Raw genomic sequence first — 18,003 nt, 5'->3', positions numbered from 1 at the left:
GTCAAGTGTCTTGAGCGGCGAGGCAGACTTGGACCGGACTCAACTCCTATCCTCAATTGTTTCAGGCCTGCAGCTGTCGTTGCCTTAGTCACCTGTCACATCGCCAATGTCTCAACTGTACTCGGTTCCTCTCTGATATTGGTGCTGTCAGCGGAATATGGAGTATGGGTCCAGGAGGAGCCGTTAGGGTACGTGGTCATCATTCGCCGAGGTTACTCGCAGTCATTTCAGCTTGTTCCATCCGACATCATGAATACGAGGATACAGTCAGCCACAACTTCTAAGCAGTGAGACACGGAACTCTGCGGTCTCAACAAGTAGCCGGTCAACTATCACTGGTTGCATCTACCGCCTCGCCTGAATGCTGAGAAGTCTGATTACCCGGATGAGCCTTGAGCGAGATATCTAGGCGTACCAAACGGTATTCATTTGCATGCTATTTTTTTTTGGCATCAACTCAAATGACTCCTATGCCGCCCTTAGAAAGTCCTCCGCGAGAAATCAGAAAACCTCCAAGTGAACGCCTCCAAAAAGGGTATCATAAAGCCAGCCTTGCAATGTCGTCAAACGCCCATGCCTTCCAAGATGCCTGAAAATGCCCCCTTGCAGAAGAACAACACTAATACCTGTTGCAAACGCCTAACCTGCGCACTCACAAACCTTGCCCTGCCGGCGCCGATGACGAGGGCTCTAATGTCCGCCGTTGTTCCCCGAGTCTCCCTTCCTCCACCGCTCTGCTTGCCCATGTGGGAAGCCTAGGCGCACGCTGTCGCCTTATCCCCGCAACCTGCCCGAGCAAATCCAAATCGTCGTCGTTGTCGTCGTCTTCCTGGAAAGGATTCGCTCGGCGAACGTGTGGTAAAGGTTTGGTGGGTAAGTCGGAAACGATCTGCACATGCCGCTGATCAAGTCGTTAGCCGCAAAAGAGTTTGCTGAATAAGTGAGTACTGAAAGACGAGAAATGCAATCGCAGAGCAATGAAATGAGAAGCGGCGGGCTCATACTTTAGCCTCCTCAGCCGTGTCTTGACCCAGCTTGAGTCTTTCGCGGAACTGATGTTCCTGGAGCGCCTCCCACTCGTTCGAGAGGTTCTTGAGTCCTTCAGTCGATGCGTGCGCAAGCTCGGAGGGAGGAATATGCCCCGTAAGAACTGCAGCAGCGAATCTCGGATTACCCATCAAGCCGCACAGCTCCTTCAAATGCGAGTTATCAGGCAATTCTCCTTCCTTCATCTCTGATCTCACGAGCAATGTAGACCTTGCGATCCGGTCAGTCAGGACGACTTTGTCCTCCTTGATCGCATCAGCAACCGCCGAGTCCGTTATCGTATCGAGTGACTCGAGGATCTTGTCCCTGAACTGCTGCTCCCAATTGTATCCGGACCTCTTAGATTTCTTTACCGCAGGGGATGAGAGAGTTTTTTCCGCAGGCTGGGGAGAGCCTGGTGTCTGCTGAGCCCTGAAGAAGGTATTTGCACCAGCCATGGGCATAGGCATTGGGCCAGCTACTTGAGGCTGTGATGTTTGATTATGTTAGCGATGTTCACCAAAATCTGGACGTTAACTTTACCTCTACCGATATCTGCTCAGCAGGTTGCTCCCTAATCTGGGCATCAGGGCCGATAATCGCAGGCTGTGTTGACTGCGAGGGAGCGGTGGATTGTTGTGGTGCTGCAGCGTCCATCTGACTTCTCGGAGCACCAGGCACTGGCACAGGCACAGGCGTAATCTGTGGCGGCTTCATTGGATCTGTCAAGGTCTTCGGGATGCCTCCAGGTGGAGTAAATGCCTGGGATGTGTGGAAATTATGCATCTGAGAGAAGTTTGGAACAGGAATTGGTGTTTGACCGCTGCTCCTAACCACACCAAAGGTTCCTGTTTGTGGCATGAATGTTGTTGCACCCACCAAGGCTGGAGCGCCAAGTGTAGCGATTCGTGCCAGCTCCATTTCACGATACTTCTCTGGGTCGGTGTTGCGGATAGAATTCATGTATACCTGGTTCTTCACATCCTTCAAGTCCTCAGGCGTTAGAATTTCAGACGTATCTTCCTCTTCAAAGGTGTCCGTCATGACAATCGAGCGTATGCCCTGGGACATGACTGGGTGGGTCAAAAGGCGGTCGAGAACAGTATCCTTGCCGGCGAATGGACTGAGGTCATCCTGATCGGGCTCCCAGCGAGCTTTGGCGTACTCGTTGTCTTTCTTGGACCATCTTTTCGGGTTTTCGCTGTCCACAACCCGTGATGCCAGTTGGGTCTTGAATACAGATCTGTTGTGGAGCGCTTGTTCGTATGTCCCGCCAGAGATGAATTTGTAGACATATACCGGCTTTCGTTGGCCAATACGGTATGCTCGACCGACCGCTTGCTGCTCGTGAATGGGATTGTACTTGAAGTCGAAGATGACCACGCGGCTGGCGCCGTGAATGTTCAGGCCAACCCCACCAGCTGTCGTTGAAATCAAGTAGACTTGGTTTTCGCCACTGTTGAAGTTTTTGACTTGTTGCTGCCTCTTATGGATTGGGGTACTGCCATCCAGCCGAGAGTATCTTCTCCGCTGTTGTCTGAACAGATTATCCAGATAATCCAGGGTCGGGATTGATTGTGAAAAGACAAGTACTTTCTCCCTCATTTCCTTGCACTTGTCCAGAATGGCGACGAGAAGCTGCACTTTCCAAGACAAGGCAGGCGAAGGTACATCCTTCTCTCGCTGCAAGATTTTCAGGCCCTCGCTAATGATTGTGCTTGACAGAGTCAGGGTAGCCGGTTCCTTACTTAGCAATGCCGCACGCTCCTGCGTGAGTCTCTTCTGCCAGCAACGAGGGTGATTGACGATGAGGCCAAAGTTGATGTTGGCACCCAGAGTCTTGGCGCTTGCAACATTCGCGTCATTGTTGAGAGCTGCGGAGAAAGCGTCGTAGAGCTTGGCCTGGAGGGGTGTCACGGGAACAGTGAGTATGAATTCCATCTTTGGCGGAAGGTCGTTCTTGAGGCAGGACTTGATTGTTGCTCTGTTTGTCTTGGGCGCTACAGTAGCCTCCAAAACAGCAAGCTGTTTCTTTGCCTTTCGGTATTGACTTCCAGTGCTGTCCTCGTAAAGACCAGACTGTATCGGTTCGGCATAATAGTCCTTGAACTCTGTCAGTGGACCCAGATAATTGGGAGCGACCCAGTTGATCATGCAATAGAATTCTATCACATTGTTTGCCAAAGGAGAACCGGTCAGTGCGATTCGTCGTTGAGTCTTGAACTTGGCGGCTGCGATAGCTATCATCGACTCGGGGTTCTTCATTTTGTGAGCCTCATCCGCAACAACGAGGTTAGGGCTTTCTGTGAGGATTTGTGCAATCGACTTGGCCTCCAGGGGCTTGAACGTCTCGTCCTCTGGGGGAACGGCCAATTTCTTGAACATGTCGTAGCCAATAATCATCACGCCGCCGGTCCTGTCCCAGTCACGGATCATTGGGGCTCTCTCCAGTGCATTGACGACGGATTCCATTTTGTAGAAGTGACCAAGAACCCCATCGGGAGCCCACATCAACAGCTCATCCATCCAGTTGTCGACAAGTAAGGCCGGACAAAGTACCAGAGTCTTGGACTGCCTCAGGTCCTCTGGAATCTGTGACAGAATAGACTCGTCTCTCGATTGCGCAGCCTCGGCGACAGCAACAAGTAACGTGATGACCTGCATAGTCTTGCCGAGTCCCATTGTGTGAGCGAGGAGACATCCCTGCCGCACCTTGGCGTCGTAGACAATCTGGTTCCACAGGAAACGGACCCCTTCAATCTGGTGGTCCTTGATACGTTGACCAATGTCGCTATTAATGTAGATCAGGCCTTCGTCATCTCCCTTGGTTTCGTTGATAATAAGACGTGACTTGTCGCTCGAGATGGTGTCAGATGCTGCTAACTTCTTGCGCAATTCCTTCCGCCGCTGCTCCTGCTCTTCTTTTCGGCGTCGGTCGCTTTCGCGGAGATCTATGGCGGTCTGATCCATGGCTACCAAAGTCTTCCGTTTCTTAGACGGAGAGTCTTCAATATCGTCGTCGGTGAAATTTCCCAAAGACTCTTCACTATCAAGGCTTCCACGGCGGCCGGAGCTGCTTATTTGGGTACCCTCAGGGAAGTTGGGCATTATAGCAGTTTTGACGAAATCACAGAAATCTTCAAACTGATCTACCTTCCCCTTTATCTTCCTGGCCTTGACTTTGTTGCTGAGCCTTCTGGTGATGGTATTCGCTGCTGCCGGCTTACAGAGTGCAAAGACTCTGAACAAGCGGGCAATGACGGTGCCAAGCTCGACTGCGCTCTCTTGGCTGTGACTCTCCGGCAACTCTTCTAGTGCTGTGATCACAAGATCCGTCCAGATATCAGCGGGAGCCATGCTTTGGATAATGCGAAAGAAGGCCACTCTCCATCGCGAGGTTAGCCGCGAGATGACACAAATCAAAAGTCGCCTGCTGTCTCCTTGCTTTCTCCATATAGTCGGTGCCATGTCCCCAATCTTTCCACATTGGTCATATGGAGTGTCTAACTGTTCCTGAGTAGGCGGTGGCTGCTCGTCAATTTCGCTTTCGGGAGCTGGCGTTGTGGCTGCCGTAGTCCTTGGATTCTCAGGTGTGACTAGAGAGATGAAATTCCTCTTAGGAGGCGCAAGCTCATTCTCAGGCTCGGAGTCAAACATTGTTAAGTCGATGATGCCATCGTCGGATTTCATGTTGACGAGAGCGTCGGCTGGCGACTCGCCCTTAAGCAATCGCGGAGATTGGGGTTCCTTGATTGAGACCTCTTCAGGGTCATCCAGATTCATTGGACTTCCTGGATGAGAGGCGCTCGCCACAGGCGAGATGGCGTTACTCATATCGTCAACCACCAAACCGTCGTCGTCAACCACAAAGTTGTCGTCATCGTCTACCACGAAGTCATTGTCGTCATCGTCGCCGCTGGTGATAAGATCGCCATCTTCGTCAGAGAGATCGGGCCGCGGGGCTGCAATTGGCCGTTGCTTGGGCATCGTCAGTGGTTGGATAGGTTCGGGTCCTCGCAAGGTATCGAGAAGCCACTTTTCAGCTCGCCGATCCTCGATACTGGACTCGAGGCATCGTGCTTGTCTGCGCAGCTGGTCTTCAGCCGGCCATTCATTCAGTTTGATCTCTCGACAGAGCTTCTCTATGCGGTTATTGAGAGCCTCAAGTCGAGATGTAGCGTTCGCTATTTGTCGGACGAGACCAGTACGCCGGGCCTTGTTCCAGATGGTGTTGGCCTTCCACTCTTTTTTGAGCAGCTTTCTCTCGTCCCAAGAGGCCTCAATCCGCTGTATTTCCTCCTCTAGCACACGTTGGACATCATGCGAAGTCAGGTGATGAGACTTAAGTTTCATCTCTTGCCTTTTCTCCTCTTCCTCTTCCTCAATCGCGTCTCTTGTCTCTGTGTCGTAACCTTCGCCGTCATCGGAGTCTCCGAATACCGGAAGGAGCTCATCTTCCTCTTCAGGCTCCACAAAAGGAGATACTCCATTGCGCAATAACGTCAGAGACTTATCATTCGTGCGCAGGAGTCGTCGCAATGCTCGGTGGACTTGGCGACTGTGTCCAGCGGCTACCAAACCCTGAGCAACGAAGTAAAATGTATTGCTACCCTCATCTGCGGAGCTTCCACCAGGTACAAGACTTGATTGAGGGACTTGACGGCCGATAATGAGCGCATCAGGTCCAAAGTACGCCCCCAGAGGATCGTATCTTGAGACAAGCTCTTGGTCCACTCGCCGAGTATTCCCATGGGATCTGCTGGAAGCCGCATGCGATGAAGAAGGTCGTATGCTAGTTGAGGCGAGCTCCCGAGAGAAAGCATCATCGTTTATTTTCGGGACCGCCGGTGGTATCTTCTCGCGGCTTCTGCTAGGGGTCGCATTCGATAAAGGTGGCTGAGTACTCGCTGTCGCAGCTACCCGAGTGACGACGTCGTCAGCTGCTGTACTGGCAGGTATGTTGCCAATTCCGGTCACAGTCGCGGTGATCAAAGTTGGCGCCATCTTCCTCTTCTTCTGAGGTGGTTCGCTCGTCTGCTGCTCTTTATCTTCAACGACGGATGCCAATGTATCTTGATCCGCGGTGCCACGCATCGTGACGTCTTCCGTTTTGGTAATCGTCGCGGGGTCCTCCGCAGTACTAGAATCCAGGGCTGCGCGTTCCGGTTCGCCGTTGACATGCAGCTCCAGCGAGCTTTCTTGGGTGTCTGCCTCCTCTTTGACCATTTCGACCTTCTGATGGCGATACCCGCGGCTTTTAGACTTGAGATAGTTGATGGCTTTGACAATCGTCATTTTGTGAACGATCTTGACGATTCCTAAATCCCTGAGCAGACCGTCAAGAAGCGGCATGACATCTTCGTAGGTGAGAAGCGTCTCGCCGTCAATGTCATGCTCACGTAGTGCTTTTGCGAGGACCGCCGAGTTTGGTCTCTTGTTCGCAAGTCTCGGATGCCATGGCCGACTTTCAGCAATGCATAGCTCATGCACCAGCTGTTCGACGTCCCAGTTGAAGGGATCATCCTCATTACCCTCCATGGTAGCTGCCGCTTAGAACATGAGAATAGCTAGAGAACGAAGAGATGATTAGCAATGGACAGAAGAAGATTAGTAATTGAGAACACAGAGTCCTCAGGCATGGGTAATGAGACCAAGTCTGGCGAGTGAATGAGCTTGAACCGGTTTGTGTATGAAGGCAAATTGTGAGAGAAAGGGGCGGGAAGCTGAAGAGTAGCTGCAGTAATTTGAAGTGACCAAGAAAGTAATGGACCACCGATAAAAAATGATGTATGCAAAATACCAGGGTCGTATTTGGTGAGAGGACCAAATAGCGATAATCGCGAAGCCAGACTTACGACGGAATTTGAGGCGGGCAAAAAAGCGCATGAGTGGTGCTGGATTCTTTGGCCGGATGGATCCAGTGCAATGGGAGAGGCAGAAAGCTGTGCAGACTACCTGCTACGAAAATTCGAGTTGTATCTCTGAAGCCTGGACGGTTCGAGGAGTCTCGACAAAAACGAGAATGTATTTGGTTCAGAGAATAAGCAGTCGACAATCGTGAAGAAAACCAGCCGTTGAGAATGGGCTTTCCAGTCGTATGGCGAAAACGAGAAAGATCGTGTAGAAAGTAAGTAGGGAGAAGACGAACCGAGTAAGCCTTGAGTCGGGCCGAGTGCAAGACGTCTGGAAATGGGTGGTTGTGATGGGAGAAATGTACCGAAATTGAGGATGCTGTAGGCATTGCCGCCGGGTTTCCTATGTCGAATTCACGACGCGCTGGTCTGGAGATGTCGCGGAAGTCGCAATGGACCTGCTTAAGCCCCACCTTCCCTGCTCAGTCAAGCAGGCCTGCAGGGTACCTCGCCTTAAACGCTTTGGATAAAGGCAATGTATCTTTAGGTATCTGTTAAGGGCGAATCCAAATAAGGTTAGGGGACCTGCAGTCAGCACGTGACCATGATTTCGGGTTTAAGATAAGGCAGCAGTTATCGGAGTGAGATGGAGGGGTAAATGGAAGGCGCAAAACAGACCTGCCAGCTACCGACCCCGCCATCTTCTCGTTCGTAATTCGTAAGATGTCTTGCCTTGAGAGAACTCATGGAGAAGAAGTTTCTGGATTAGTAGAGTCAGATCCGATCACCAATATTTGGATTTCACGGTCACATAGTTGAACAGACCCTTGAATCCTCATAGAGCCTGGAGTCCCCCTTCTTTGCTTGAAAGTCCTCCCCACTTAGACTGATCACGTCTTGTGTGCATCGTACCTACCAGCTGAAGCTACAGTGAGGGTACCAGCCATTTGAAATCCAGACCAGAAGTTCATGGTGGGGCAGCCGATTTCTCGTCGCTCCCCCGCCAGACATCCCTTATTGATATTAACACTCGCTTCCCATCCGGTAATATCTCACTCTCACAAGTTCTCAGCACACTCGACAGTTGGTTCGAGTCACTTGCTGTTTCAAATCGAGGACAAATCTGTCGTCTATTTCCAACAAAGGGTCTTTCCAAAACAGTTTGTTACTGTTTCTGGCCCCATCCACTTAGCGCTGTCCAACAATTATTAATCACCAAGGCGTACAACAACACCGAACCATCCCTTTGGACTGTAGCAAACTGCTGTGATTGCTGCCGAAGCTCTAGACTCGGTCTCTTTCAGAAAACTTCATGAGCAGTATGACAACTCCGACGCTGACGAGGGAGCAGTACCCTCCCCGGCTTTCCCAGTCGGAGCAAGACGCTCTCGTACAGACCGTCAAGGACTGGGCCATCGCCAATGGCTTGTCGGTCCGGCCGCCTCCTGCGGTCGTGACGCCGGAATCGGATCCCAAAGGCATCCTTGCGGTCAACGTGCCCGTTACGCTATTCCCGAGCCCTTTCCCCAAGGGATGCTTTGAGCAGGCGAGATCCGTGCAAAAGACGTATAATGAGCTATATGCCGCCATCAGCAGGGACGAGGAGTTTTTGAGTGCCATGGTGGATGAGTATGTTTCTACTCCCTCTTGACACTTGGTCACGCACCAAGTATAGCATGCAAAACTATAGAGATTGCATCTGACAACGTATAGGGTCAAGGGAGGTGACGACTTCATCGGCAAGCTGTGGGATACCCATATGCGAGTAAAGAAGGAGGGGTATGCTCAAGTATGTAATTTACCCATGCGTTAGGTACTGAGACTAATCATGCGCAGAGCCTCTCCTTGGGATTGTTCAGATCAGACTATCTTGTCCACCAGGATACCTCTTCAGGTGAACCTAAACGCCAAGTCAAACAGGTCGAGTTCAACACGATAGCTTCATCCTTTGGCGGCCTTTCATCTCGGACCTCACTCCTCCATAAGTAATCTTACACGTCTCGTAAGGAGATAAGCTCAGGAGACTGACGCCACCCACAGTTTCCTTTCCGTGGCAGAGTACCCTCTCCTGGATCGTCCCATCGAGTCCGGGTCCCTCGACCTGCCCGAGAACAAGAGCGTCCAAGGCCTCTCCGGCGGCATCCGCGCCGCCTACGACGCCTACGGCCCATCGGAGCTCGGCCACAAGAAATGCGTCATCTTCGTCGTCCAGGGCGGCGAGAGGAACATCTTTGACCAGCGCCACGTCGAGTACGCCCTCGTCAACGCCGCCGATCCCGTCACCGTCTTCCGCGTCCCGTTCTCCGAGCTCCTGCAGCACACCACTGTCGCCGACACCCCGAAGCGCCAGCTGCTCTACAAGCTGCCCCGGGACCCGACCAAGGTATTCGAGGTCGCCGTCGCGTACCTGCGCTGCTGGTACGACCCGTCCGACTACCCGGACGAGAGCATCTGGGAGGCCCGCTACCACCTCGAGAGGTCGTCTGCCATCAAGTGCCCCACAGTCCTGACCCAGCTGGCCGGCAGCAAGAAGATCCAGCAGGTCCTGGCTACGCCGAGACCAGGAACCTCGCCCTCGGTCCTCGGCCGCTTCATCCCCGACGACGCGCCCACCACGGCTGCGGTGTTTGAGACATTCACCAACATCTTCCCAATGGACGCCTCCGAGGCCGGGCTCAAGGCGCGCAAGATCGCGCAGGACCCGGAGCTGTGCAAGAGCTACGTCCTCAAGCCGCAGAGGGAGGGCGGCGGCAACAACCACTACCGCGAGGATATCCCCGAGTTCCTGAAGAAGACGCCCGAGACGCACTGGGGCTCGTACATCCTGATGGAGCTGATCACGCCGCCCAAGCAGGATAACGTCATCCTCCGCAACGGCAACCTCGAAGAAGGCGGCGTCATCTGCGAGCTTGGTATCTACGGCACTACGGTGTGGGATCAGGGCACCGGCAAGGTGGTTCACAACGAGGAGGCGGGCTATCTGCTCCGTACCAAGGGCGATACTAGCAATGAGGGCGGTGTCGCTGCGGGCTTTGGATGTATGGACAGCTGTACGCTCGTCTGAGAAGAGCACATGTGGCGATTGAGAGTTTTATAGAGCCGTTGAAGTTCCCACGCATGACACGCATAACCTGAGTGACCGTTCAAATCAAAAGAAGCTGAGCAGCAAGAGCAGACGTGACGCAGAACCGCGAACGAGGGCGCAAGTGAGAGGAGCAACCTATGGTATCAATTATCGTCCTAAAAAAAAGAGTTTTGGTACAGCACGCCTCAACCAGCCCATTTATCAGGTCATTGTACACAAAAAGAAAAACATGAAAATCTCGATAAGAGTGGAGAGAGAGAGAGAGAGAGAGAGAGAGAGAGAGAGAGAGAGAGAGAGCGCAGGCCAGTTCCGGTCAACACAATCGTCTTTCGTTCGTTTCGTATATGGTACTCGGTTGATCGTATTGTATAGGCACTGAAAAGCCGAAAGTCTTTTTACTCGCTGGCCTCGCCGCCGTTCTGAGGACGTTTAAGGACGTCAATGGAGCCTGTGGGGTTTCCCATGTCAGGACAAAATCCAATCTCCTACTCGAAGACAAAACTGCGGTGGGATGGTATATTGGGTAAGATGACGAAGAATACGTACGTTGGACAACGCTCAGGGAGCTGCGGTTCTTGCCCTCGGCATCTTGGTAGGCGCGCATGGAAGCATCGCCCTCGATGTAGACCAGAGTTCTATTCCACGTAAGAACAACACGTTAGCAAAACTCTTTGCTACAAGCTTTCATCCTCTCCCTCTCGCCCTCCAAGCTCATCATTGTGGAGTGTATGTGTGCATTGCGTACCCCTTGGGCAAGCTCTGAAGGAAATCCCGACGGGGACCCTCGGGCTCGAAGCTCGTGACGCGGAACCAGCTGGTCTGGCGGTTATCTTTGGGCCCGCTGTTGCTCGCGACGGCGTATCTGACAATCTCGCGGCCGGTGCTGGTTGGGACGACCTCGGGGGCGTCGGCGAGGTTGCCGACGATGGTGATGCGGGCGAGGTTGTTGGGCCGGGTGGTGGTGAATGCGCGGGCGGCGGCGGTCATGCGCGGGGCGACGGCGGCGCGGCGGAAGAGGGCGGAGGCGGACATTTTTTTTTTGTTGGTTGTGGGTTGTGTGTTTCTGAATGAGCGTCGAGAAGGTGAGGCGGAGGAGGAAGAAAGAGGTGGTGTTGATGTGTTGAAATTGACGAGATAGGTATTCGTTTGGGGGGGGGGAAGCTGAAGTGCCGGTGTGGGAGCTGTCGATTTCGTTCGCGGTGGGCGCGTTCCATCGACGCGCCAGGGGGGGTACAACGCATACGGCAGCTTGCTGCGCTGTAAAGTGGCTCGTGCGTAAGGCCGTCCCTTGAGTTTTCGAATTGACCCCTGAAATTGGACTTCCTCCCAGTCACCCAGTGTACCTTATATATTCCTATACCGAGGTCAGATCACCGGGTTTAGTCGCTTAGCGGAAGCTACCAATGGTGGGGGATCCGTTGTGTTGTTCGTCTTTCACATCATCTGGCCGATTTCATCATTCTTCAAGACGTCCAAGTTTTCTACCTTACGATAATTGACCCTATAGAAAGTCGTGTTATTTTTCCTTGAAGTAGTTCTTGTCTCTAGCCGAAGACCTTGATTGCTTAAGCCAACTTAGCTGAATGAGGGCTCTGCTCTCCATGATCTAGAACGGGAACATCGTGCTCAGGTACCTGATCTCATAAAGTGGCCGGTCACTCGTGCGTGATCTATGTCAGAACAGTGACGATGAAGTGAAAGGTCATACACAAGAAATAAATGAAAAAAAGGGGGGAGAGTTCACCACCGGTGTGGCTACATCTCTCGGTGCTCGTGCTGGGATTCGAAATCGGAGCCTGTCGTCGAGTAGGCTATTTGGGCGGAGATGCTAATTATTGACCATAAACTACTCCACCACCCAGCCAGTTTGACCCGACCCGTCGACCTAGACGGGCGCCTGCTGGCTGGTGACTGGAACGGAGTTGAGGGGGGATATATAGGGCTTGCCTTCCTATGTATATCCAGGTCGGCAGGAAACTTATCAGACGGTGGGTTGGGTAGGTGCCTCAGGTAGGTCCGCCTTTGGGTACCACGTGTCGTAAACCTGAGCTGGTCAGGTAACGGACACAATTCAGCCAAGCGGTTCCCTTGAGCCCACGCAAGAGCTCTTTAGTCGCGGCCATGGGCAAGGATAAGGATAGGCTGACGCAGGTTGAAGGGTGTCATTGCGAGGTCGTCGCATTGAAGAGAGGAACGGAGATCTGTATAACGAAGAAGATAAATTTTTGAAGCACGTCAGGTATCTAATCATATTACTGGGGTCTCCCGAGCCTGGCTGCTCCTACTCCATCATCCCACGTACAGACGGCTTCCCCTAATTTCAGGATCGCTCCCATTTCGCACATTCTGGCATAAAAAGCATATAGGTCACCGAAAAAGTGAAACTGGAAACAACGCGTAAGAAATCATTTGCTTCACATTTCGTGACTGTCCCAACCAAGGGATCCTAAAACTCCGCGCCATGCCTTGGTATAAGGTAATAGTAGTAGTAGGGGGTGGGGATTGGGAAAACAGTAAAATAACCCCGGGTAGTAGTAAATGGATATCGAGTGCCTCGTTAAGAAGAGAGGCTACAGTCGTATAAGCTCATGTCGGTTCGTCCCACAGGCCGCGGCCGATCCGTGATTAGAAAGAGTGTACGATGAAATACGAAGTCGAAGGGAAGAATATAGTGTGGCAGAGGACAGACAGAAGAGTCGCCTTGCTAGATTATGATGCCATTTCGGCGGTTGCCGGCTCCATTGGCAGGCTTCCAGATCTAGAGCCGCCAGGTGTGCTAGGAGCAGGCGCGATTTCTGGATCTGGAATTTGTATGTCAAGCTTTTCCCCGAGTTAGTACGGAATTGCCCAAGGATCTGGTGAGTTGAACTTACTGTCATGTACCCCGTCTTTCTCAGTGAGATGATTCGTGGGGCCATTGAGCTGTCTTCGTTGCCGATAGTCTTTTCCATCTCATTGTTCCACTGGTCAATCCAGCGTTCCAGGCGCTTCAGCCGAGCTTTGACACCAGTAAACCCCAAATCATCCCACAACCAGCCCGTGACGAGTCCTAGCATGCTATCGACCACGTTTCTCCAGTTGTATGGGCTGAATATCGGAATGAGTTCGCCGTTGAGCTTGTCGATAATCCTCCGAAACTCTTGTTCTGACAAGCCGGCCGGGTCCAAAATCTCAGGGTACAAGTTGGAGAACGTCGGAGCCAAGTCTCCCTCAATCAACCAGTCTCGGCGTATGCGAATGATTCGAGTGTTGTGGTACTCTGGCGAGTCGAGAGGAACGTGAGGGTTCATGTGTGGGAAACAGGGGTGTTGTGGTCCCCATTCTTCGCCCAGGTCTGGCGGCAGTTCCTCTCCCATAATCGACGAGTTGGAAGATGAAATAGCCGACCCAATACCCATGCCATCGCCGGCCGACACATTCGAGTTGCGTGGCAGCACATCTGGCCCGCGCTCCAAGTCCTTCGAAGCCCCCCGCCCCTGATTCTCAGCGCCTTGGTCCATGATTGCCTTTCCTTTCCCTTTGTCGTTGAGCGTGATGGCAAAATCTCGTACAACTGGGTCAGAAATGCTTTGCCCACGTCTCCTCAAGCCAGTCACTCGAGTCTCGACAGGAGGTTCTGCGGGTGCTTCTTCTTCCTCGTTGGCGGGATGTGCGTCAGGATCCAAGAATGTTGGCGAAGGATCAGCGGACCTTCGTCCGTCGTATGAATGGCGCACTGATGGTGGTAGGCTGATGCGATGCTCAGCACCACTCCCGCTGCGATCGATTTGGAGGCTGTTTCGATTCGACGTCGGATGTCGCGTCTGGCGCTGCTCCGGAAGAGTCAGCAGCGGATAGTCACCTGCGCCAATCCCGAGAGGATCGGCAGGGTCGACGGATAACGGATCGAGAGTCGGATGCGAAAGAGGGACGGCGGGAGGAGGCGGTGTCGAAGGGCGTCGTTTGCGGACAGGCTTATCGGGAAGGCGTGGTGTAGAGTTGGTTGGATTCCAGAGACGAGCAGCGGAAAGGTGAGGAAGTCGACGGGCCGCAGAAGATGCGGCACGATTGCGAAAGGGAGACTGCAGGAAGTACTCTTTGGGGTCGTATTGGTGTAGCAGGGATGGAGTGCGAGCTTGGGGTAGGGCGGCGGCGTGGGCGGCTACTGGAGTTTGCAAGACTGGCGAAGCGCCGGGGTATGTGGGCTGCTGCGAAAGCGTTGTGATGCGAGGATTTGCGGATGCATCTACGGTGGCCGGTGACGGAGACTTGTTTCTCGCGTGTGAAGCCGTGGGGAGAATGGTTCGACGAAGACCGCCGTGAGGACGACGGCCTTACGGGGCACGGTGGAGAACGGGTCTTTTGGTTGTCGAGGAATTTGCAGCAGCGCCTGGGCCAGGCTCGTAGAAGTCGCCAGGGCCTCTTTAAGCGGCAGCGGCAGAAACGGCAGCGGTGATATCGACAACGAACGGAGTGATTGAATTGGTCGCCGGGTCGGAGGGGAGGTTGACGGGATGGTATTGGGGAAAAGTCGTCCAAGGAAAGCGTCGCACAGGAACAACGGGTGCAGCAACAGCAGCAATAATCGCAGGTGCAAAACGATTAGGTTTGCAGCTAGATATGTGGAGACCCGGACAAAGAAATGCGAAGGCGACGACGTGCAGAGCGTGGCTCGGACTGCAGCTTTGGCTTTCGCTTGAACGGTGGTGGTTGTTTTAATGCAAGCGTGGGCAAAGCGTCCAATGGTGAATGGCAGAAGGAGAAGCGGAGGAAGAGCGTGATTGGTAGCAAGCTTGAAGGCCGTGGTGGTTGCGGATGTGGATGCCCGTGTGGATGCAACGGTGGTGGTGAGGGCGACGACGAGGGTCGTGCTGGATTTGAACCGAGGAGGAAAAGATGTGGTGGGCGCGGCGTTGGTGGTGATGGACGGCAATGGACAATTGCAGCAAATGCAGCAAATGCAGGTGGTGGTGAATAATGTGAATAATTGCGCCCGAATGAGAGTGCAGGTCGTCCAGACCGGGAGGTTGCAGCTAGGCCTAGGCGGCGACTGTGAGGCGGCCGTGGAGTCGTGAAAAGTGGAGAGAGTGTTCAGGGGGGAGGAGATGGCCGAGATTGGGTTAGACGTGGAGGCTCTTGCTCTCAGTCCCAGCATTTTGGGAAGCCGCTCGTTGGTGGGAAGCAGGGGGGGAGGGGATCCTTCCTTGAAGTTCCCTCCACTAGGCCCCGAGAAGCCCGCCCACTCTTGCTCTGAGCAATTGCCAGTGAGCAGGAGCAGGAGCAGGAGCAGCACTTTCTCTGCCCGGATGGATGGGAAGGTCCACGGGTACCTTACTGTGCAGGTATGGGAAGGAACGGATAGGAAAGTCGGGCTAGGTAGGCTCTAGCTCCTTCCTGCTGCTCGTTGGGTGCCGCAATACGCAGGAACAGATGGCAGGATCGTCCTTTCTCTGTGACTCTGCGTCGTGGTTCCTGGCTCCTGCTGCTCGAATTGTTTGGTTCGGATCCAGTTGGCCCGGGATGAACGTTCCTGCAGCTCAATGCCCACCTCACTTCAATATCCAGCTGCACTTCACACACTTGTTGCTGTCGTTGGTACCGTCCAATCGCCGTGCATTCGATATGGTCGATTTGTTTTCTTGTTCGTCGTCTCTTCTTGATACTACTTTGTCGTCCAAGCTACGCCGACGTCTGTTCACTCATCCGCCAGTATTCCGAGGATCTCTTCCACAAGAGGCAGAAACAGCAGCCGACTGCGTCAGTGTCGTCGTCGTTGCCCAACTTCTCTCGTGCTGTGGAACAAGCAGTAGGGCTGTTTGTCGTCGGCGGCGGAAACTGTCGCAGAAGGGATCGAGGGTTGAAGAAAGATAGTCGATGAATTTCGAAACCAAAGTCTTCTGTCAGGCTTTGCAGGCGGAGTGGCGCAGGATATAACGACAATCAGTGGCCCTACGAGGCGGTTCCTGTTACAGATACAGGACTCGAGGATTCCGCCGGTGCTTCAACCGTCGTTTTGTGGAGGGTCTTGGGTCAAGAGTCTCGCACCAACAGCGAAAAAGGAAAAAGAAAATCCAGACACGACACGACACGAGATCCCAACACCAACAGCCCGTCCCCAGCCCGTCAATATATGACGACGGCCTGCCTCGTACACAGCTCCCACCTGACTTCGATGACCTCCAGCCTGGCAGGTGCCTCCCTGTCTTCCCAGCCAACGTCCAAGGTGCTTTAAATTGTCTATTTTCGATCCTGCAGAGATTTCTAGCCAGGCGCGCCTTTGTCCTAACGGCGACACTGCACTCAATCAATCTTGGATCCGGGTGACGCACTCTAAACCTCCAGGACCCATCAAACCATCCTGGTTGTCCTTGTTCGCCGAGGCCACCAAAAACCAGGGTTCAGACCGGGTTGTCCGCGTCGGCAGACACCAATTTGCGCCTTGCTGTCTAGCCCAATGCCACATTGCGGCGCAACTGTGAAAATGGATTCTGTGGCCCTGGCACGTCGAATCAACGCGACATCGGGATGAGGGAGACAACAGTCTGCCGTCCGACGCTCCGAGCTCCCATTTTATGCCTTCCTTACGATGCGGGCAATCCCATCCAACAAGACAAGAAGCCGGAAAGTCGACCCTTGCTTCGTAAGCAGCAGTGTGCCAACTGCCACGCCCTCAGTCTCTAGCAAACTTCCAACGGCAGACCAGTGCCGTCATATCGTCAATTGGTCTCGAGCCACCTCGTCACGCAGCCGTTGTCTTGTCTCTTCGCGATGATCAAGCAGCTTCCGTCGCACCCCGTCCGTCTGTGCGCAACGACTCTTCGACTTTGCCGATGTCAAACAACCCTAGCATGCGGTTTCTGGGCGAAGCCAGAAACGTCTATTGGACATTGCCGCGCTCCAGCGTCACAGTACTTTCCCTTCGTGTTGTATCAGCCTCTCCAACCGACCCAAGACATGCCAATATCACCAGGCAAATAAGCATTAAAAGGGAATGCCGATCTACGAGGCAGCCAAATTCGGATACTCAGAGATTCAATCGGTCCATCTTGAGAACGGCAGATTGGACTTCTATTAGAGAGTTCAGGTTCGGAAAGTGGGGCGCCAATACTGCCAATCTGTTTACAAGCTTATAAACAAGCAACCTTGGTTGCGGTACGCCTGAAGGGCTAGCGATGCATTGCTGATCCCGGTTTAGTGGACAATTTGTGGGTGTTAACGGTGATCTTGCAGTTCCCGATAGAGCCGCCTTTCGCAATCTTCTTCTTGAATGCATTGCTTCACGGGACATGGTAACTAGAAGACAATCACATAACCCAGAACCAGCTCTTCACAGATAGCCCCAGCGATGCTTGTATAGGTATATTGGGAGGTTGGTAGAGACCTCTCATCGATAAGACTTTCGACGTTCCTCCGCCAGGCACTGCACAACTAAGATTGTGGGAATAAGAAACCACCATCTCACTCGCAAGCGGGAGAGACAGGCTTTTCAATTGTCTCGGCTTACCACTGAGCTGAAATGGGACGAGCGTGGTAGGTATGCCATTGAGTCCCTACCAAGAGATTCAACTGCTCCGCTCTCTAATTCATTGACAGTCTTGCGGTCCATCGCAGGGATGGTGTCACAGGAGAACTCAACCGGGGGAAAGGCTCCGACCACGCAGGTCATAAATATGATTTATCTAACAATTTCCTTCCAGCCAGGGGGATTTCACGGTTTTAGAGGATGCCTATATCGGTGGCTGGCAACATGTATCGACGAGACACGCGCAAAGACCAACATGGAGAATTGCGGGGTTCCGTCTGACACCCGTCTCTTAAGACATATTTCAGCCAGCCTTCGTCTCTTTTTGTGCAACCGCGCCTCTTGAGGTGCTTTGCCGAATCCAAATCTGTTACTAAATCGATCTGCCTTTTGTGTTTCTCGTCAGGGGAACTGATCGTGCCTCGCTTGGCTCAGTTGGATTGGTTCTGACGACGTCGAATCATACATCTCGATTTGGCAGTGCCACGCATTCGAGGGATAAAGTGCATGCGGCACTCAGTGGTCTCGGCTCGCTCGAA

The 18,003-nt window shown here is 53.1% G+C and overlaps 4 protein-coding genes across 4 annotated transcripts; 1 reads left to right on the top strand and 3 right to left on the bottom strand.

Moving 5' to 3' along the window:
• Positions 1–998: 998 nt before the first annotated feature.
• Positions 999–6,564, bottom strand: BDP55DRAFT_541651 (SNF2 super family protein; the record flags this gene model as incomplete). Its single annotated transcript, XM_060568234.1, has 3 exons — positions 999–1,514; positions 1,576–5,748; positions 5,869–6,564. 3 exons carry the CDS (start codon positions 6,562–6,564, stop codon positions 999–1,001), a joined length of 5,385 nt encoding a protein of 1,794 aa, XP_060434890.1.
• Positions 6,565–8,199: 1,635 nt separating this feature from the next.
• Positions 8,200–9,942, top strand: BDP55DRAFT_723819 (glutathione synthetase; the record flags this gene model as incomplete). The annotated part of the gene is made up of 4 exons (XM_060578799.1): positions 8,200–8,507; positions 8,592–8,667; positions 8,715–8,863; positions 8,919–9,942. The coding sequence occupies 4 exons, from the start codon at positions 8,200–8,202 to the stop codon at positions 9,940–9,942; spliced, it is 1,557 nt and encodes a 518-aa protein (XP_060434889.1).
• A 416-nt stretch (positions 9,943–10,358) lies between these two features.
• On the bottom strand, positions 10,359–10,995 carry BDP55DRAFT_542086 (single-strand binding protein family; the record flags this gene model as incomplete). Its single annotated transcript, XM_060568281.1, has 3 exons — positions 10,359–10,411; positions 10,510–10,598; positions 10,709–10,995. 3 exons carry the CDS (start codon positions 10,993–10,995, stop codon positions 10,359–10,361), a joined length of 429 nt encoding a protein of 142 aa, XP_060434888.1.
• A 1,677-nt stretch (positions 10,996–12,672) lies between these two features.
• BDP55DRAFT_690165 (Golgin subfamily A member 7/ERF4 family-domain-containing protein) lies at positions 12,673–13,463 on the bottom strand (the record flags this gene model as incomplete). Its single annotated transcript, XM_060576829.1, has 2 exons — positions 12,673–12,783; positions 12,837–13,463. The coding sequence occupies 2 exons, from the start codon at positions 13,461–13,463 to the stop codon at positions 12,673–12,675; spliced, it is 738 nt and encodes a 245-aa protein (XP_060434887.1).
• Between the last annotated feature and the right edge of the window lie 4,540 nt (positions 13,464–18,003).

This window comes from Colletotrichum godetiae (assembly GCF_030913485.1).
Source record: "Colletotrichum godetiae strain CBS 193.32 chromosome Unknown BDP55scaffold_4, whole genome shotgun sequence".
Taxonomy (NCBI): Eukaryota; Fungi; Ascomycota; class Sordariomycetes; order Glomerellales; family Glomerellaceae; genus Colletotrichum; species Colletotrichum godetiae.
Note: the sequence above shows the minus strand (reverse complement) of the source record. Positions and strands in the feature narration are given on the sequence as shown.